The following is a 20,563-nucleotide window of genomic DNA, read 5'->3' as shown; positions in this document are numbered from 1 at the left end:
AAGAAAAGAGTAAAGTAGAAAGGCAAGCCACAAAGATATTAGCAACTCAAATAATGAGCATAGAATTCAAATTCAGGATATATAAGGAACTCCAGAAATTCAATAAGCAAAGGCAAACAATCCAATAGGAAAATCTCCCCCAATTATAAACAGACATTTCACAGAAGCAACAGCACAGATGGTAAATAAATATGGTCAGATGCTACCAGAGAAAGGCAAATTGAAACAAGATACCATTTCACATCCATGATTAACAAAATGAAGAAGTCTGACAATTTTGTGTTAAAAAGAATGTCAAGCAATGGGAACGCTTATACAACAACTGGTGCGAATTTATAATGAACTGGTTCAAACACTTTGCGAAAAAATTTGGTATGATGTACTATTTTTGAATGTTTACATATCCTGCAACCCACCAATTCCACTTTTGGTTATATAGCCTAGAAAACCACTGGTACATGAGCACCCAAAGACACATGTAAGAGCATTCATAGCAAAGCTGATGAAAAATATTAATTAGAAACAATTTAGCATAGACAAGGTAATGGTTGAATACGTTGTGATATATTCATACCAGTATTATACAACTGTGAAAGTGAACAAGTATGAATTATAATGTAATAATATATCAAGTGAAAAAGAATTACATGTCATGAAACCAATTTTTTAAAGCTCAAAAAAACCTAAATAATAAATTATTTAGGAATACATTTAGATATGGTAAAACAGGGATTAATTATAATATTGAATGAAAGTAGCAAGTTGCAGAAGAAGACCAGAGTATGACACCATTTTTATAAAGTTCTAAAATAAGAGAGACTATGTATTATTTAGAGATACATAGAGATTTATGTGGTTTCACATGTAAAATTACATATAAAAACCAATAACAAATTGAAATGGTAAGACCAAAATTCAAGATGGGTTATTCTGGCAGAAAGCAGGGGGTTGGGATGATGGAGGGGCTCACAGGAAGTTTCAACAGAATTGCTTATGTTTGGTTCATTCCCTGTGTGATGTGTTCACTGGTGTCCATCATGGTATCATGTTTTTTAATTTACAAGTATATTGCATATATTATTTTGTAGTATCAAATACTACATAATAAAAATTTAAGCTATACAAAATTGTTTTTGCTAAGATGGCTGTTATTCCAGTTCCTCCTTCTTTGGGTGCACTTTTGTGTACCCCCAAACTCAAATGAGGGTCACAGGCCTGAAAGAAGAGGAAAGTGTATTGTGAGATGATATATACCAATGCTGCCTGAGTTCAGCTCAGAACTAGTGATCTTCCCAAACTGGATGTCATAAAATGACAGAGCCAGTTCTCTACTACTCTGTTGGGTTACATTTCAATTTGGTGGCTCATTTTTTTTTTAGTGTACACTGTATGTTTAAAACGCTCTGCTCAGGAGTTCATGTGGGCTTCAAGTGGTCCTCGGCCTTCAAGTGCCTTCCCATCCCAACCCACTGAAATTCAAAGTTGCTTTTACACATTTTAAAGGAAGGGTAGAAAATGTTCCTTTGTCTAAATTACAATTTTTGTTTTAAATATATAGCTTAAACATACAATAAAGGCTTTTCTTCCAAATATGTTGGAAGAGTGGGGAATGACAATTGTTAATAAATCTGAGTTGCAATTTCAATTCAGATTAGTTTCTTAATCATTTTCAGGGCAAATGAGGCAAAAATCTAACTACCCTCACCAACCCCACTCCTATCCCACGGCCGCTCATCTCTCAGAACCACTCCATCTTGCTGGGTTTCCCTCAGGCAGGATATCTTTCTTACCTCACCACCATCTCTGCACAAACATACTCCCATCACTTCTAATGTCCATACCCAGTTCCTTCCCCACCAGCTACCTTTTGCTACAGTCAGGGCTTTTAGGGGTTTGGGGGACTGAGGCAGGTGTGAGGGATTGGGGGAGCCAGGGGGGAGTGGGGGTGTTCTGGGGCAGGGGTTTCATCCGACATAATACATGCAAAGGAATTAATGGCAATCAGAACAACATTGCAGGTTGTGAAATAGATAGAACATGTGTGTTGAAGTTACATAGTCCTGGGTCAGACCCCCCATCTCTTCCACTTTTTAGTTTGGTGACGTTTGAGAAGTTCCTAAACTTCTCAGAGCCTCAGTGTCTTCATCTGTAAAAATAGTTAATAATACCTACATCCTAGGGTGGTTGTAAGGATTTGACTATGTTTATAAATTGTCAATGTTCAGTATACACTCATATATGGTGTTTTATTTGTATTGGGTGAATATTGAAATTATAGAGCTTCTTTCTAGGCTTGTAGATAGAGACATAGATTTGACCCAGTACAGGGTGATTTACTTGCTCATCCTTGAATGCAGATTTCTTCACATTCCTTTTCACTGTTGAATCTATTTCCTGAGGCTTTACAGCCACTGAACCAAAAGTGAGCACAGGAGTTGACCTGTTTGTCATAATACCATCAAACCACATATTTGCTACAGTTTCCTGGTTGTAGAGGTTCCAAATATCTAGGATCTAGAGTGAGAAAAGGATAGCATGTTATTATAAGTTTTTCTTTTACTGAAAAGTAAAAGCTTTAGGAAGCTTATTCTCCATGCACACTAACGCACCAACTAAAAAAGTATGGCTCCAAGTTAAGGATGGGTTCCTGAATACCTGACATATTTCATCTACAATTAGATAGTCATTCCTTTGAAAACATAAAAGTTTTTGAACTTCATGAAACCCCATTAAAATGCATATTTTCCTGACAATACTGTGAGCTAATACTGTGGCTAATACTCTTGTGAGGATTAATTGACAGGAGAGAGATAGGACTTCTTCATTTACTTTGGACTTGATTTGAAATCAAATTAGCACTTGGAATGAAGATGACTTTGGCCTTCCATACACATTCCTTCCAAGTTTGTTCATAGAAAGCACCACTATGATCACATGTGATTGTGCTTACTAAAGGAGGAAAATCCTTTTAAGTTACAAAAAAATGTAAAATAAAGGACTCTCTTCTTTTTTTAATTGAAGTATAGTTGATTTACAATATTATATTAGTTTCAGGTGTACAGCATACTGATTCAATATTTTTGCCGATTATACTCCATTATAGGTTATTACAAGATAATGGCTGTAATTCCCTGTGCTATACAGTATACCCTTGTTGCTAATCAATTTTATACATAGTCGTTTGTATCTGTTAATCCCACACTCCTAATTTGTCCCTCCTCCCTTCCTTCTCCCCTTTGGTAACTGCAAGTTTGTTTTCTATATCTGTGACTCTGTTTCTGTTTTGCATATATCAATACATACATTTGTATTATTTTGTAGAGTCCACATATAAGTGATATCAAACAGTATTTGTCTTTCTTTGAATTACTTCACTAAGCATAGTATTCTCTAGGTCCATCCATGTTGCTGCAAATGGCAGAATTTTGTTCTTTTTTATGGCTGAGTAGTATCCACTGTATACATAGACCACGTCTTCTTGATCCAATCACCTGTTGATGGGTTGCTTCTATGTCTTGGCTATTGTAAACAGCACTGCTATGAACATTGAGGTGCATGTATCTTTTCTAATTAATGTTTCTGTTTTTTCCAGACATATACCCAGGAGTAGAATTGCTGGGTCATATGGTAGTTCTATTTTTAGTTTTTTCAGGAACCGCTATACTGTTTTCCATAGTGGCTGCATACTGAGTTGTCTGAGCTGTTTTATATTTTGGAATATTAATCTGTTGTCAGTGGCATCATTTGCAAATATTTTCTCCCATTCTGTAGGTTGTCTTTTCATTTTGTCTAAGGTTTTATTTGCAGTGTAAAAGCTTTTAAGTTTAATTAGGTCCCATGTGTTTATTTTTGCTCTCATTTCTTTTGCCTTAGGAGACTGATCCAAGAAAACATTGCTACTATTTATATCAAAGAATGTTCTGCCTACATTCTATTCTAGGAGTTTTATGGTTTCAGGTCTTACATTTAGTTATTTAACTATTTTGAGTTTATCTTTTTACATGGTGTGAGGAAATGTTCTAATCTCACTGTTTTACATGTGGCTGTCCATTTTTCCCAGTACCACTTGTTGAAGAGACTGTCTTTTCTCCATTGTGTTTCTTGTCTTCTTTGTCATAGATTAATTGATTGTAGGTGTGTGGGTTTATTTCTGGGTGCTCTATTCTCTCCCATTGATCTATATGTCTATTTTTGTGCCAGTACCACACTGTTATGATTACTGTAGCTTTGTAGTATAGTTGAAGTCTGAGAGGGTTGTACCTCCAGCTTTGTTCTTTTTTCTCAAGATTGCTTTGGCAATTTGGGGTCTTTGTGGTTACATATGAATTTTAGGATTATTTGTTCTAGTTCTATGAAAAATATCATGAGTATTTTGATAGGGATTGAATTAAATCTGTAGATTGCTTTGGGTACCATGGCCATTTTAACAATATTAATTCTTCCAATACAAGAACAAAAGATATCTTTCCATTTCTTTGTATCATCTTCAATTTCCTTCATCTGTGTTTCATAGTTTTCAGAGTATAGGTCTTTCACATCCTTGGTTAAGTTTATTCCTAGGTACTATAATATTTTTGATGCGATTTTAAACAAGATTTTTTTTTTTTTTACTTTCAATTCTGATATTTCATTATTAGTGTATAGACTCACAACAGATTTCCATATATTAATCTTGTATCCTGTAACCTTGCTGGAAGTATTTATTAGTTCTAATAGTTTTTGTGTGGAGACTTTAGGGTTCTCTATATAGAGTATCATGTCATCTGCAAATACTGACAGTTTTACTTCTTCCCTTCCAACTGGATACCCTTATTTCTTTATCTTGCCTGATTGCTGTGGCTAGGACTTCCAATGCTATGTTAAATAGAAGCAGTGAGAGTGGGCATCCTTGTTTGTTCCTGAATTTAGTGGAAAGGCTTCCATATTTTCACCACTGAGTATGTGGGTTTGTCATAAATGGCCATTTTGTTCTTTGTCTTCCAGTTGTGGTTATAGTTCTTCTCTGATCATTCATTCTTATTTGTGTTTCTCCCATTGTGGTTTGATGATTTTCTTTTGTAGTATGCTTGGGTTCCTTTATCTCAACATTTCTTTTAGGGTAAGTTTAGTATTGCTTAATCTTTTAGTTTTTGCTTGTCTGAGAAATTCTTTATCTCTCCTTCTATTCTAAATGATAATCTTGCTGGGGAGAGTATCCTAGGTTGTGGGTTTTCCCTTTCAGCAGTCTGAATATACCATGTCACTCACTTCTGGCCTGCTAACTTTCTGCAGAGAAATCAGCTGATAGCCTTATGGGGATTCCCTTATACATGACTCTCTGTTTTTTTCTCTTTCTGCCTTTAGAATTCTCTCTTTAACTTTTGCTATTTTAATTATATGTCTTGGTGTGGGTCTGTTGGGGTTCATCTCATTTGGGACCCTCTATGCTTTCTGTACTGGATATCTGTTTCCTTCTTCAGATTTGGGAAGTTTTCAGCAATAATCTCATCAAATGAATTTTTGATCCCCTTCTCTCTGTCTTCTTTTGATACAAATGTAGGCATGTTTGATGTTATCCCAGAGATCTTGCATGTTGCACTTGTTTTTGTTTGTTTGTTTTGTTTTGTTTTTTGTCATTCTATTGTTCTGATTGAGTGATTTCCATTCTTCTATCTTCCAGATCACTTATGTGTCCTTCTGTGTCATTTATTCTGCTATTCATTGCTTCTGGAGTATTCTTGGGATCCCAGATACTGAATTATCTATGTTTGATTGGGTTTTTCTATTTTCTAGTTCCTTATTAAAATGATCTGTGTTTAGATCATTTCTCTTCCCAATTCAGTTAGCATTTTTATTACCAATGATTTGAATTCTTTATCTGGTAAGTTGCTTATTTCTGTTTCATTGTTTTTTCATGGGTTTTCTCTTTGCTCTTTCAGTTGAGAGTAGTTCCTCTGCCTTTTCATTTCACTTAAGTTTCTCTGTGTCTATGAACCTAGATGAAACAGTTAGCTATTTTGGTTTTGAAGGGGTGTTCTTATGTGGGAGTGTCCCTATGCTGTGTGCATGTGCCCACTGCCTTTGGTGGGAGAGCTGGATTTGATGTGGATGCCAGCCATGTCTTTCCTCAGGGTGAGCTGGCAGCTGTCACCTTGGTAGCGGTTTGGGCTGGAGGTGGAGGAGCTAGAGGTAGAGCTGTGTGTGAGGCAGGACATCCTCTCTGCTCAGTAGTTGTCACCGCCCTTGGGTCTGCTCCCAAGTTGCTGGAGTGGAAGCCCCAAGGGTCAGGCTTGAGCTGACTCTTCTCCCTTAAAATGTGTGTTTTTCCTTCTCTTCATTCTGGGATCTTTGCTCCAAAAGGAGGGGAGTGGCAAGTAGGGCTCATGGGCTTACAGAGTTTGGCTCAGCTGTACCCCATGATCCTGTCTTTTCACTTGTTTCACTTGTGGCCACCCCAGATCTAGTGCTAGGCTGTAGCATGGAGTGACTGGGGCCAGAATGTTCCTTTGGCTTGGGCTGGGACATGCAGCAAGGTGGTCCCGGGCTGCTTCTGGGGTGCCACTTGAATACGTGCCAACAATGGCTGCCTCCATGAAGGGCTCTCTTTATATCAGTTTTCTTTTAAAAAGATCAGCTTTTTAAAAAATAAATTTATTTATTTTATTTATTTACTTTTGGCTGCTTTGGTTCTTTGTTGCTGTGTGCGGCTTTCTCTAGTTGCAGCGAGTGGGGTCTACTCTTCATTGCAGTGACTGGGCTTCTCATTGTGGTGGCTTCTTTTGTTGCAGAGCATGGGTTCTAGGTGCATGGGCTTCAGTAGTTGTGGCACGCAGGCTCAGTAGTTGTGGCTCAGAGCTCTAGAGCACAGGCTCAGTAGTTGTGGCGCCCGGGCTTAGTTGCTCCGCAGCATGTGGGATCTTCCCGGACCAGGGCTCGAACCCGTGTTCCCTGCATTGGCAGGTGGATTCTTAACCACTGCACCGCCAGGGAAGCCCAAAAGATCAGCTTTTACAAGACAATAAAAACAAGACCTTCTAATGTCAGTTTACAAATAAGTTTCAGAAACACTTCCACTATCCAAAAAAATAAAAAATAAAGCTAATTAGAGTTACAACAATAAAGCTATTTGTTAAATCCCTTTTTATTTCATGTTTGTCCTTGGTGTCTTGATTATTATTTCTTACTGAGGAACTTATACCAAGGTGAGAAAATTCCCAAAAAAGACCAAATAGATACTTGCTGCCTGACACTTGTGTTCTGTGTGACAGTTTAAATGTCGTAAGCTTCATTTCTCAATAGCAAAATAAGCCCTTTCTGCATCTGCCATAATCATTTCCCCAGATTTGGAGTATGTCTCAATTCACTTATTTGCCAAAACTGACCTCTAAATTTACCTTTTCGGCCAAATAGAAGGGAGCAAGTGGATTCTCACTACCTCCACTCTTTAAAAGCAATAACCGAATAATGTATATTGTTGTCAAGCCAATCTAAGCTGCTTTTGGGCAAGGATGTTGTCTCTCTTGCATGTTCTTCACAAATGTGTATGTAACGATTAATTTCTGTAGACATTAACTGCATAGAAAATATGCTGATGAATTGGAATCTAGATTCTAGTTTCTTTTTCTTTCTTCCAACCAGGGGTCAAAAATTCAAATGTATACATGTGTGAAGGCTTCATGTAAGACAATAGGGAGCGGTTAGAGCTACTGCAAACATGAGAGCAATATCCTCTCTAAAGGCTTTCAAATTTTAAAATAACAATAAACACTATAAAAGCTTTAAATTTTTTGATTGACCAAATTTGTTCCAACAGCCAGCCAGTTTTCTAATTCTATATATAATAAAATGAAAAGCGTCTTTTGTCCTCCCTGTTTAGAGTCAAAACATGTTCTCTCTGGATGAGATTTTAGAGACTATCCTTTCTGTGCCTTCTTGATATTATAGATACAACAGCTGACGGGCAGAAATCTCTTACCTTCGTGCACGAACTTTTCTCGCTGTGAGTTCAAAATGAGACTTTGAGCTCTGGTTTCCAAACCCTATGCCTGATCCTCAGGGGACCTGAGCAATGGCCCCTGGGTGGTGGCAGCCTCAGATGATGGAGTGGCAGCAAGGCTGGCAGCCCAGGTGGGCTCTGAAGGCTCCTTCTCTTTGTCCTGGGCTCCAGAGACACTGACCTATACAAAAAATTCAGTTTTGAATCTGGTGATATCAAGTCAAAAAAGCTACTTTACTTTGGGGAACACTTAAAGAAAAGTTTCTCCCCAGTTCTTCAATATTAATTATTTCAATAAAAGCCCACGAAACGATGCCTCTCCTCTATGTCAGGCATTCCTGAATGCATAAGTTATGGATTTTCTGACCACCTCTTGGTCACACACATTTTTCCCACTGCCAGGCACAAATGCTTTTGTGCTGGGCCTTTCAGAGAGATCTACCTGCAGGGTACAAAACATGTGAGTTTGGGAGGAGTTCATCTTCATCCTTTTCTTAGTCAGTTGTATGAAGAGGGAAAATAACCACTAATTTCTTTGACCTTTTTTTTTTTTTAAATGGCCTTTTCCTCTCTGTTTTCTAAAACTAGAGAACTTAACAATATATTCCAAAATATCTACCATGAACTCCACCAATGTTGAGATTGGGAATTGAAGTGACAGAGGACAATAATACTGTTAAAATAAAAACAATAGCAGTCACTTCTCATCTCATCCTATTATCTGGACCCCAGCAAATGTCAAATGCTGCAGGATGCTTAGCTTCTAAGAAGTTCTGAGAAATGTATGCTAGCTAAGGGATAAAGGATTATAATTTCAAAAGCAAATTTTCTGAACTAAGATTTCCAAGTTTCATCTAAATTTATGATATGTAATGAAACAAGGAAGAAAATGTGTTTTGCTTAAAAACTTAAAAAAAAGTCACATCAGTTATTCTTGACTACAGTTGCCAGGAGCTAGGACAATCCTTTATGGGTCTAATTAAGTTCTTTTTCTTTTTCCTTGGACCCCAGCTACATGAGGTTGAATCGATAATTCATTTCAGTCCTAGCACAGGGTGGTCATTTATCCTCGCAAGGCCCTCTCTTGTTTGTTTGCTTTTGTTTATTTATTTAAATAGGCAAATCTGTGAACTAGGTAAAGTCATTTTTGATGCTTCCTCACCTGTGGTTCCTGTCATCTTTTTTTTTTTTTTTGCGGTACGTGGGCCTCTCACTGTTGTGGCCTCTCCCGTTGCAGAGCACAGGCTCCGGACACGCAGGCTCAGCGGCCATGGCTCAGAGGCCCAGCCACTCCACAGCATGTGGGATCTTCCCAGACCAGGGCACGAACCTGCGTCCCCTGCATCGGCAGGCGGACTCTCAACCACTGCGCCACCAGGGAAGCCCCCCTGTCATCTTATGACCAAAGCCAGCTGTCATCATTAGCTGCTCTCTGCCACCTAAACTCTTCCACTGCTTTTGATTCTGTACCCCCACACACACACAATGCGGAAGAGCTAGCTAACTCTATTACTCATGTATGTATATTTTTACAATAATTAAATGATTATCAGAGCAAATATTTCCATTGGGACTGGTCTGGTTATCAGCCTATATAAAGGGCACTCAATTCAAATACAGTAGTGATGTTTCACTAACCCCAAACACATCTTTTGGTACAAATGGTGGTAGAACTCTGGGTCAGTTGGCATTCCTCTTTCTTTCAGAATGATCCTGTATATGCAGATGATGATTTGAATGTGAATTTTGTTATATTCATAGAACTACAGAATTTTAAGTTTAGAGGAAACATTTATCAGTACTTCATTTTCTGTGGAGGAATCTGAAGCTCCAAATAATTAATAATCTAAAGCTTCCCCCAAATTATTGGTAAGTTAGTGGCAAAATTAGAAATGCCCTTTTCAGGAAAGAAGTACTGTTTTGTTTTGTTTTTTTGCTTGCTCATATTTCATTTGAAGCAAAAAATAAGTTAAAAGAAAAGCTTGACTGAGGAGTAGCTTATCAAACATAAAAAAGACAACAGACGTTGTGGCTACACTTGAGATATACTGTCAGGTGAGAATGTTCCTTTGAAGAACTTCACTGGGCAGCATGGTTCTCCTAAAGGAATTAACTCAGCCTCTAAATAACCATCTTGTTCAAGTCTTAAGCTCTCATAAGTCATTCTTTACCTCTTGTAAGTTTAGGAGTGTATGTTTTCTTTCTCAATCACGTCATTATTTGGGAATTAAAAAAAATAAATTTATTTATTTTAGGCTGTGTTGGGTCTTCGTTGCTGTGTGTGGGCTTTTTCTAGTTGTGGCGAGCAGGGGCTGCTCTTCATTGTGGTGCGCGGGCTTCTCATTGCGGTGGCTTCTCTTGTTGTGGAGCATGGGCTCTAGGCACACAGGCTTCAGTAGTTGTGGCACACGGGCTCTAGAGCTTAGGCTCAGTAGTTGTGGTGCACGGGCTTAATTGCTCTGTGGCATGTGGGATCTTCCCGGACCAGGTCTCGAACCCGTGTTCCCTGCATTGGCAGGCGGATTCTTAACCACTGCGCCACCAGGGAAGCCCTATTTGGGAATTTTGACTACTAGAACATTACACCTCAGGTTCTAGAACAAGTGAAATTTTTTTTTCATAAATGAGAATAATTTTATATTTTGGCTCCATGTGATTTCAGTTTATTTAAGCAAATACATAACTATATTATGTATAGTTTACATAATACATATTTATGTTATATATTATAGTTTTCCATTTTTATAATTTTCTTATTACAAAACAAACATGTTCATTGAAGGGAATTTACAAAATCTGGACAAGCAAGGAGGAAACTAGAAATCACAAGTGATTCCACTTCCCAGAAATAATTGTTGTTGATACTCAGGTGGTTTTTTCCCCAGTCTTTTTTCTATATGCATATATATATATTTTTTTAATTAATTATTTTTTTTATTATTATTTTTTCTTTGGTACATGGGCCTCTCACTGTTGTGGCCTCTCCTGTCGCGGAGCACAAGCTCCGGATGCGCAGGCTCAGCGGCCATGACTCACGGGCACAGCCGCTCCGTGGCATGTGGGATCTTCCCGGACCGGGGCACGAACCCGCGTCCCCTGCATCGGCAAGCGGACTCTCAACCACTGCACCACCAGGGAAGCCCTCCTCTAGGCTTTATTATTTTATTTTATTTATTGATTTTTTTGGCCATGCCACAAGGCATGCGGAATCTTAGTTCCCAGACCAGCGATCAAACCCGCGCCCCCTGAAGTGGAAGCAGCGAGTAGTCCTAACCACTGGACTCCCGGAGAATTCTCTCCTCTAGGCTTTAATGTCATCATTTTACAGTAGGGAAAGATTAGCCCCTAACATACCTTCCAACTCTGAAAGTGGGATATAAGCCGCCCCAAACTTTACTGGCAGAATACACACCGAATTCATGATAGTGGCTGCTTCTGGAGAGAGGAGGAGGAAAGAGACTCTGAAGGAGAACAGCAAGGACTCTAAGTTTGTCTGAAGCAACAGTGATGAGCAGAGGGAAACACCAGTTATGTCTGGGTGGTGGGCACTCCAGTGTTTGCTATGTGCGTTCTCTGTTATTTTATTTTATTATAAATCTTAAACCTAAACACAACAGGCTGCCTATCAGCTCTGCACACTTCTGCTCCCCCCACACTGGCCTGCCTTGGAGGAGGTGAATGGCCCCAGCTCCGAGCAGGGCTCACACAGTAAAACACAGCAGAGGAGCCGGGCACATGAGGGGCCAACACCTGGAGGCCGGGCTGTTCCATGCAGCTGGACAGGCAGATGTGTTATGCTCAGTCCTTTCTAGCCTTTAGAGCAGATCTTTAAGGGGAGAAAACAGATTTCAAGCAGCATCCAAGAATGTGAGTATATGACCTAAAGAAGGATAACTGAATAGGTGCCACACAGTTCTAGAAGGTCCTTTGGTTTCTGATTTCCGAACATTTTCCTCATAACTCATTACCCAGAACCTTGCATATATTGCAGACAAGCTCTTTAAACTTGAGCTCCCGTCTCCCCTGGATGAGTGCTGATGATCATGAGTATTAGCCCATGTGCTCAGACTTAGCTTTTCCCAGCAGTGCAGGGCCACGTTTCTCCCAGTCAGCTGTGGGGATTCTGCTCCTGCCAGCTGGGGCACGGCCAGGGCCTTCAAGGTGCCTGGCTTCGCAGGTTCTGACCTTGATTGAGGCTTCCCAGGTAATAACACTTCTTTGCCAGGTCTCTCAGCACGCAAGCACTTACTGAATGCTCTCCATTTGCATTTAAGGTTGCTGAGGGCTGTGAGGAACACCTTGAGTTTGGGCGGCACCTCCCCTGATCGCCTGCAGCTTTCCTACAGGGAAACTGCAGGATTTTATTCTGTCTAAACCCTCTCATACATTAGCATCATGTCCTCCATTCTGGCATTGCCCACTAAAGGTTTTGGACCGTTCTAATCACATACTTTTACAAAAGGAAGAATATTCTGGTAATAATCCCTTATTTTACAAATGAGGAAATGGAAACCTTAAGAAACAGGTGATTCACCCAATGCCAGGCAGCTGTCAGATCTCATTTCTAAGATGTCATTCACTGTGAAATACACTATAAATTTTAAGTCTAAAAAAAGACCACAGCATGCTAAGCAAATGCATACCAATCTCTGAAATAATAAAGTAGGAAAAGTATAAATTCTGGAGACAAGGAAATAAAGGATTTAGCTTCAGCATTGAGACTACAAGCCAAGTTTCCTGACTTCCAGATCTGGCATGGTCTTTCTAGATCAGTTTGCAATATGTTATTTTTTTCTGCTCCCTAAGAGAGGAACATCTTACATTCTAAGGCTAATAAGTCTATGATTAGTAATATATGAGGCTTCCACAGACACATCACCTGGCAATACTAATAATTCATTGTTATGCAGTTTATCAAGAAGAATTTGAGGGGTTTTTTTGACTACCACAATGAGAAAGTATTAATTTTACTTTATAAACAAATAAATTATTGTATTGACCAATATAACTGTATCTGTGTATGTGGCTTAGTCAAGGCCACTTACAAATAATTAGGTCTGATTTCAGGAAATCAGCCTAATTTTCATGTCAGTGGAGAAAATAAACTAGTATTAGGCTTAGTCCCAAGTTTTTTGAAAGTTTAAAAAGTCCATGTATTTTGAAAGTATTGATTATGGACTTTGAATAGGCTACTGCATTCAATAGTGAGTATAATATGATTGAGCAACCTATAAAATTTTACTTGAATATGACATAAGGAGAAAATATAGATGTACTCAAATATTTGTGTCTTTTTCCTAATCTGTCATGGATACTCAGTACCAAGTTAAAATGTAGGCCATGGTACTAAAGACAGGTTTTTAAGAAAATTCAGCCAAAATGGAATCGTATATATGATAAATAATTCAATGATGTTATTTTTAATTTTAATTTTATTTTATTTTTAAAGAAGATGTTGGGGGTAGGAGTTTAGTAATTTATTTATTTATTTTTGCTGTGCTGGGTCTTCGTTTCTGCGCGAGGGCTTTCTCTAGTTGTGGCAAGTGGGGGCCGCTCTTCATCGCGGTGCGCGGACCTCTCACTGTCGCGGCCTCTCTTGTTGCGGAGCACAGGCTCCAGACGCGCAGGCTCAGTAGTTGTGGCACACGGGCCTAGTTGCTCCGCGGCATGTGGGATCCTCCCAGACCAGGGCTTGAACCCATGTCCCCTGCATTAGCAGGCAGATTCTCAACCACTGAGCCACCAGGGAAGCCCTCAATGATGTTATTTTTAAAAGAGCAAAAAAATAAAATGACACTATCAGCAAGTAATGGATAAGCTGAAGAGGATATAGAAAAGAGAGATGGGATAAGAGTTTTGAGACCATATTATTAAATACTGATAAGAAATGATGAGGCCCTGATCTAAAGCAGTAGAGGTATTGATGAGGAGAAAGGAATTGAGAGCATAGATCGAGGGATGATAAGAACAGACCAAAGACCATAGTACCAACAAGTGGGGACGATACAGTGAGAACAGAGCTACAGGTGTATCCCAGGTTTCTTGCCAGGTACCCGGCTGGTTGGAGGGACCATACCCCTAGAAGGAAATCTGGAGGAGCAGCACGGTGAACGTATTCCATGTTGAATGCCTGCAGGGCACCCAGAAGAAGATGTGCACAGACAATCAAAATGTGAATCCGGGACCCAGGAGAAAGGTCTGGATTGGGGAGGCAGATTTGAGAGTTAGCACACGTGGCTTTGGAACTCAGAAAGAGAATATGGAACAAGAAGAGAAGCAGGCTAAGGACAAATCTCAGAAAAATTGAGTTTAATATGAAGGGGTAAACAGAGAAAGAAAAAACCCAAAAGCAATTGAGAAAGAATGCTCAGAAGAAGGACAAGGAAGAGAGACAACTTGCAAAATCAGAAATAAGCAGCAGCACGGTGATACATGCAAAAGAAAGATTAGGTAAGAATATGGCAATAAAGATTTGGCAATTAAAGGGTTGTTGGTGACTTTTCCATCTGAGCTTCAGGGGCATATTGGAGGCAGCAGCCTGACTTCAGAGGGTTTCCCAGGGGAATGGAAGTGAGGAAACAGTGAGAGCCACAGGGAGATGGAGAGAAGGAGAGTGAGGGTGCATGTGTGGTTGTGGGGGGCAGAGACAGCAGAGACTGGCCTGTGGAATAACTTTATTATATAAACATAGCGATAGGGCAGTAGCAAAAGGGACATGTGAACTAAGAGAGGGTTTGGGAATTTTTTTTTTTTTTTTTTTTTTTTTTTTTGCCATACGCGGGCCTCTCACTGTTGTGGCCTCTGCCGTTGCGGAGCACAGGCTCCGGATGCACAGGCTCAGCAGTCATGGCTCACGGGCCCAGCCGCTCTGCGGCATGTGGGATCCTCCCGGACCGGGGCACGAACCCGTGTCCCCTGCATCGGCAGGCGGACTCCCAACCACTGCACCACCAGGGAAGCCCAAGTTCGGGAATTTTTGAGATGGGAGAGGCTGAAGCCTATTTCCTGACTCTACGGAAAGAGTCAGAAGTGCCGGCAGGAAAGAGTACCACAGGGAAGGAAGATCCTGGTCTTGGAAGAGGCAGAAGGGAATGGCCTCAGAACACAGTAGGGGACAAGCAGGTGTCACACCAGAGTTGAGGACAGAGCCCATGGTCAGGTCTGAGGGTGAAGGGACACATCCAACTCCATTATCAAGGCAGAACCTGCCTAAGGCTCTGGTTCTCGAAGAAATTGCCAGTGGAACCCTGGTTTCAGAAGTGGCCCTCTTTAGATGGATCTTGAGATGGAGTAAGAACACAGAACGGTTGTGGGGCATTGAGAGGAAGAGATGGAAAAATTGAAAATGGAGATGGAGATCTTTGAGCAGCTTGTGTGATAATGAAAGGAGGGGAGAAATGCGGCCCGTGGAATGGGGACCAGGGATAGGGTCTCACTAAAAGAGAGGATGGACAAGGAGAGGGCAGGACAGCCAGCAAAGTCAGCCTGCTGTGTTAGTTTTCTGTAATTTACATCAATACAGAACATCCACTTCTTCCATAGAAATGAGGAACCGGCATGCTCGGCTTAAGGCTGGCATTGGACTATACATCAGGACCATATTAAATAGAAGGAGGGGACTCTGAGCTCCCCCTTGGCCTCCACCATGCCTCTCCACCTCATGCAGGAGCTACTCAGGGGGACTCTTGCCACACCAGCTTGGCTGTCACCTTCACTGTGTTGCTGTGGAATCACTCCTCATAGGAATCCCACAGCCTCCTTTCTACAGAGAGAAAAAAATTTCTGCTGCCAGTTATCTAAGTTATTTGCAATCTGGGGACAATTTTTCATAATACAAAAAAGAACCTTTATGGAAAGGGTAGACAGGGCTTCTTTCTGCTCTTTCAAGGGGGAAAGAAATCTGCAATACTGTTACAAGAAACTGGCTTCAGTGAGTAAACACTCTTTGCATTGACATTAATTATGAATACATTTAGAATGACAAAAAGTGACTTCATATATGAAATCCATATACTTATTTGCCTAATGGGCCATTACTGGATGTAGCCACTTGGTCTGATTAAATGATGTTTACTTGATTTAATTGCCCTCTTCCCATTTGTATCTGGGAAATCTTTCCCCGATAGGCCACACCCAGAAAGAATAAAGGAACATCAAGTACCAACATTGTTAGTCCCATAAAAGATAAGGATTTTTTTATGTATACAATCTTGTTAATGATGGTATAGTTGATGCCTTTCACCGAAGGAAATCTTCAGATTTCTTTTTCTAACAGTTGGTATAGCCTTGGTTTGGTCCATAAGTATTTATTGAGCATCTACTGTGTGCAAGACGAAGCACAGTTTTAGGTCCTGAGAGACACAAAGTTTAATTAGACACAGATGTCCTCAAGGAATTTAAATCCATCAGGAAAGTTAAGGTACATACAGAAATAGTATTAACGATGTTAAAATGTGGTAAATTCCAGAAGAAAGTATAAACTATCCTGAGATTTCAGGAAAGAGGCAGAATAGAATGGATGTACATGTTTAGCTTCTCAAGACTGGCCTGAAAAGGCAACAGAGCTGGGATTGCCAAAGCGTTATGAATTTAGTGGAACCTGGGAAATCCTTCTGCTTTCCATATTTCCCAGTACATCTGTTTGTTGATGTATAGTGTACATCATGTTCATTCCACAACTAGATAAAATAGTTCAAATGCAAGTCCTTCTTGACTTAAATCAACCCATTGGCTTAGATTTCTCACAAAAGTGTAATAACTGATACCAGATTTTCCCCTAAAAACAGATTTTGATAGAAAGGAGAGGAAGAAGGAATACAGAGCTAGGTGTCTTAAGGAGTGATAGAAGAGACAACAGAGGGGAAATAGAGACGCAAAAAGGGAAACAGGGCTCCTGAGATTATTTATTTTGCAGTATTGCCTAGGGTAGGCTTGGGAACAATCTGAGGATTGAAAGGTTTTGACAGATTCATGTTACTTTAGGTGTTTCGATACTATAATTATACTTTTAGATAAAGGTGGGTGTGCATGCACAGATACATACATATGTTTTTGTATTTATGTGTGTGTGTACATTATATATACGTATGACCGATCTAAAATGTGAATATAAATGCATATACGTTTGTTCAGACTAAATATCTTTTAGGATTGTTCATTTTAAAAAATTCACTCTTACTTCGGTGCTTGTGCAAAGAGAGACAGAGTGAGAAGGTATAGAGACAAGAGGGACTTTCCAAGTTCAAGTTCATTACAAGCTCCCACTATCTCAGTCAGAGGGCCCCTAGGGAGATCCAACTGATACCCACCCTGTGACTCTTGGTGTTGCAAATCTAAACTATTTTGGATGTCCTCTTCTTATGCCCTCCCCTCCCCAGCTACTAGAATGCTTCCTCTGTCATAACCTGTTAACATCACTTTTCTCTCAGGGCATCTAACCTGCATCATGACACCAGAGGCACAGGCTGTTGTCTCATTCTGTGCCGTTGCCTTGGATGTCCCTCAGCCACCTCCGCTTTGGTACAAAATAAGCCCATTATTTTCCTTCAAAGAACCCTACCCTGACTCCTGTATTCTCCATCTCAGTGGATGGTGTTTCAGTTCACCCCATCTCCAAGCTAAAGATACAACCGTCCTCCCCAAACCCTCTCCCTAACCTCCAATCCATTCAGTCACTAAATCCTGTTCATTCTACCCCAGAAATGGCTTTCCAATCCACGTGTCCCTTTATTCCAATGGCCCCTGCCTTAGTTTAAGGCCTCATTATCTCTCACCTGGACCATTACTCCTCTTTTCCCACCTCCAGTCTCCTCTCCCCGCCTCCTTCTCTTTATCGTTCATAGTGCAACCAAATGTGACCATATGACCCTTGCTTTTAAGACTCTCCTGCTTTCTCCTGGTTGCCTGGCCTATGGATGAAGTTCAAGCTCCTTAGCTTGACACATGAAGCCATTTATAATTCGTCCTCAAATTATTTGTATAGTTTTAACTCTCGCCCTTCTGCCAGATACACCTTCGGCTCCAGTTAGATTGAACTTGTCCTCATTTCTTAAAATGCCATTCCCTTTGGATTTCCCCTTTGCCCCCACATGTTCCCTTTTCTTGGAAATACGCTTCCCCCTACTCTTGCCTTGAAAAACACTTACTTAGTCTTAAAACTCAGCTCAACACCACCTCCTCTGTAAAGGCTTCCATTACTCTGCCCTGAACTTAACTGCACTGTCTCTCGAGCTTCATCCATAGCTCTGCTGAAGTTCTTAATACTTCTTGTACTTATCCGATCACTGAGAGACCACGGACTTCTCCTGGGCAGGAACTGTGTCCTAAGAGCCACCCCTGAGCACTGCAGTAAATGATCAGTACATGCCACTGGAATTCATTGATTATGAGGAGAGCTCCGTTTAGGCACCACTTGCTGGGTGAAACCTGAGTTTGCTCTTGTGTAGGAAGTTTTTAGAAAGGGACACGGGTTGACTAAGGGAAGAACAAAGGGGTAACTCACACAAGCAGGAGGAGATGGACTGTGCACATTACTGTCTGTAATTTACTTTGAAATGCTCAGTAAAACCTAGAGTTGGCAAATCCCCATGGGCCAAATCTGCGTCTTCACCTGTTTTGGGAAATAAGTCTTATCCGAACACAGCCGTGTTTATTCATTGAAGTACTGGCTATGGCTGCTTTTGCATTTCAAAGGCAGAGTTGAGTCATGGCAACAGAGATCAAATGGCCTGCAAAACCCAAAATCTTTACTATATGGCCCTTTACAGGAGGGGTTTGTTGATCGCGTGATATAGACCATGTGATATAAATGCGTGTGTGAATTTCAATCTACAATCCAGGGGCAGTCTGTTGCCCTAATTGGAATGTCCCATCTCAAAGTCGGTTTGTATTTAATCAAATAGAAATATATTAGAGACCTTTCTGTCCCTTTTTGAACATAATATAAAAATCTTGTGAGTCCTGTAATCTTGTCCCCGTAGGAATGGCATCCTAGGCCTGGCTCCTGAATGGTTCTCAGGGCCTTAGTCCAACTATACAGTTAGCTGAATCCTGATGCTTGAATACTGTTGCACTGGCTCAAAATGAGTCTTTCGTGTCTATGAAGACTTCATAAAAGGACAGCACAGGGACTTCACTGAGCGTACAAAATAGGGACACACTGCTGTGTGCCTGCTTGCTAGACGATGTCCATACATGTAGTGAACCTCAGTCCACAGCTGCTTTAGTTGTAACTTGGTGGGGAAGAGACTACAACACTCACTTAGCAGTAACTATGAGAGGCTCTCCAGTTTTCACCTAAAAGAAACTAACAGTTGCTTGTGACCTGATCGGCTGAAGTCAGTTCCCAGAAGCTTGCTCTAAGGACGATCACATTTGTCTCAATACATTCAGGAGGTAGTTCTCTCACGCATAGGTGATTGGGGAGCTCTGAAACGAAGCACCCACCTTGTGCGATATGCATGCATAGTTTCCCTCCCTGTCCCCGCTCTGGGCACAGGCAGGGGAAGCTCAATGAACAAGAGCGTGGATTGGAAGGTGGGAGAGTGCAGGCTGAGCATGTGTGCACTTGGAAGAAACTTGAGAGGGTGCAAAGTGGGGAGTGGATACACAGACAGATGAGGGAGAATTGTGACCCCATACAGAAAGATCTGCCAATGTTGCAAGGGAGTGATTCAAATAGTATAGTATTAATCTGATCTAATGTACATGATTACTTTTGGTGGTGGCAGGGATGTAATATAAAAATATTATTTGTAACATTTAATAAATAATGATAAAATATGGAAATATTAAAAAATCTCATATTCAAGCTCATAAGCCCCAGAGGTATTTCAGAACTAGAAATCTGGAGACAAAAGCCTGCTATTTAGAGCCAAGGACCTGAAAACATCCATACCTCAGTTGATTCTCGACAGCGTGGGGAAAGGTTGTCTTTGATGTAAAACAGACTGAATACATGATTTTAGGCTCACAAATTAAGCAAGACAGTTACTTACGGACTCAGAAATTTCTTTCCGGGGTTCTGGAGCGGATTCAGTGAGTTCTTCCCCCGATATCCCAAATCCAGGTTGAAACAGTGGTGAACCCAAAATATGAGAGGTAGGATTTAAAATCCTCACAACTTTTTTTAAACAATTTTTGCCTCAGGGTGTCTATCTTTTAAAAGAGAAGTAGAAAAGGGAACAGGAGGAGCAGTGAAACATTACTCAAAATCTGTTTAAAGAGACCTTTTGGGGGCTTCCCTGGTGGCGCAGTGGTTGAGAGTCCGCCTGCTGATGCAGGGGACACGGGTTCATCCCCCGGTCCGGGAAGATCCCACATGCTGCGGAGCGGCTGGGCCTGTGAGCCATGGCTGCTGAGCCTGTGCGTCCGGAGCCTGTGCTCCGCAACGTGAGAGGCCTGCGTACCGCAAAAAAAAAAAGAGAAACCTTTTGCACTCTCCTTAAAGTAAACAGACACTTCCCCATCACTTGAAGTCAACCACTAGGGGAACAAAATTTTAACGCATTTTTACCTCATCTGTAAGAGGCCATCTAAAATAATTTAATTATTTAATTTAATTTAATTTAATAATATTCGATGGCCCAA

The 20,563-nt window shown here is 40.6% G+C and overlaps 1 protein-coding gene across 1 annotated transcript in view; it reads right to left on the bottom strand.

Annotated features, from left to right (window-relative positions):
- Positions 1–2,341: 2,341 nt before the first annotated feature.
- The window catches only part of COL28A1 (collagen type XXVIII alpha 1 chain), a 158,259-nt gene continuing 140,037 nt past the window's right edge, over positions 2,342–20,563 (bottom strand). Inside the window, 4 exon segments of the mRNA XM_065884024.1 lie at positions 2,342–2,514; positions 8,018–8,156; positions 19,972–20,071; positions 20,073–20,127. Of these exon segments, the coding sequence (XP_065740096.1) occupies positions 2,342–2,514; positions 8,018–8,156; positions 19,972–20,071; positions 20,073–20,127 (467 nt within the window).

This window comes from Phocoena phocoena, chromosome 9 (genome assembly GCF_963924675.1).
Source record: "Phocoena phocoena chromosome 9, mPhoPho1.1, whole genome shotgun sequence".
Taxonomy (NCBI): domain Eukaryota; kingdom Metazoa; phylum Chordata; class Mammalia; order Artiodactyla; family Phocoenidae; genus Phocoena; species Phocoena phocoena.
Note: the sequence above shows the minus strand (reverse complement) of the source record. Positions and strands in the feature narration are given on the sequence as shown.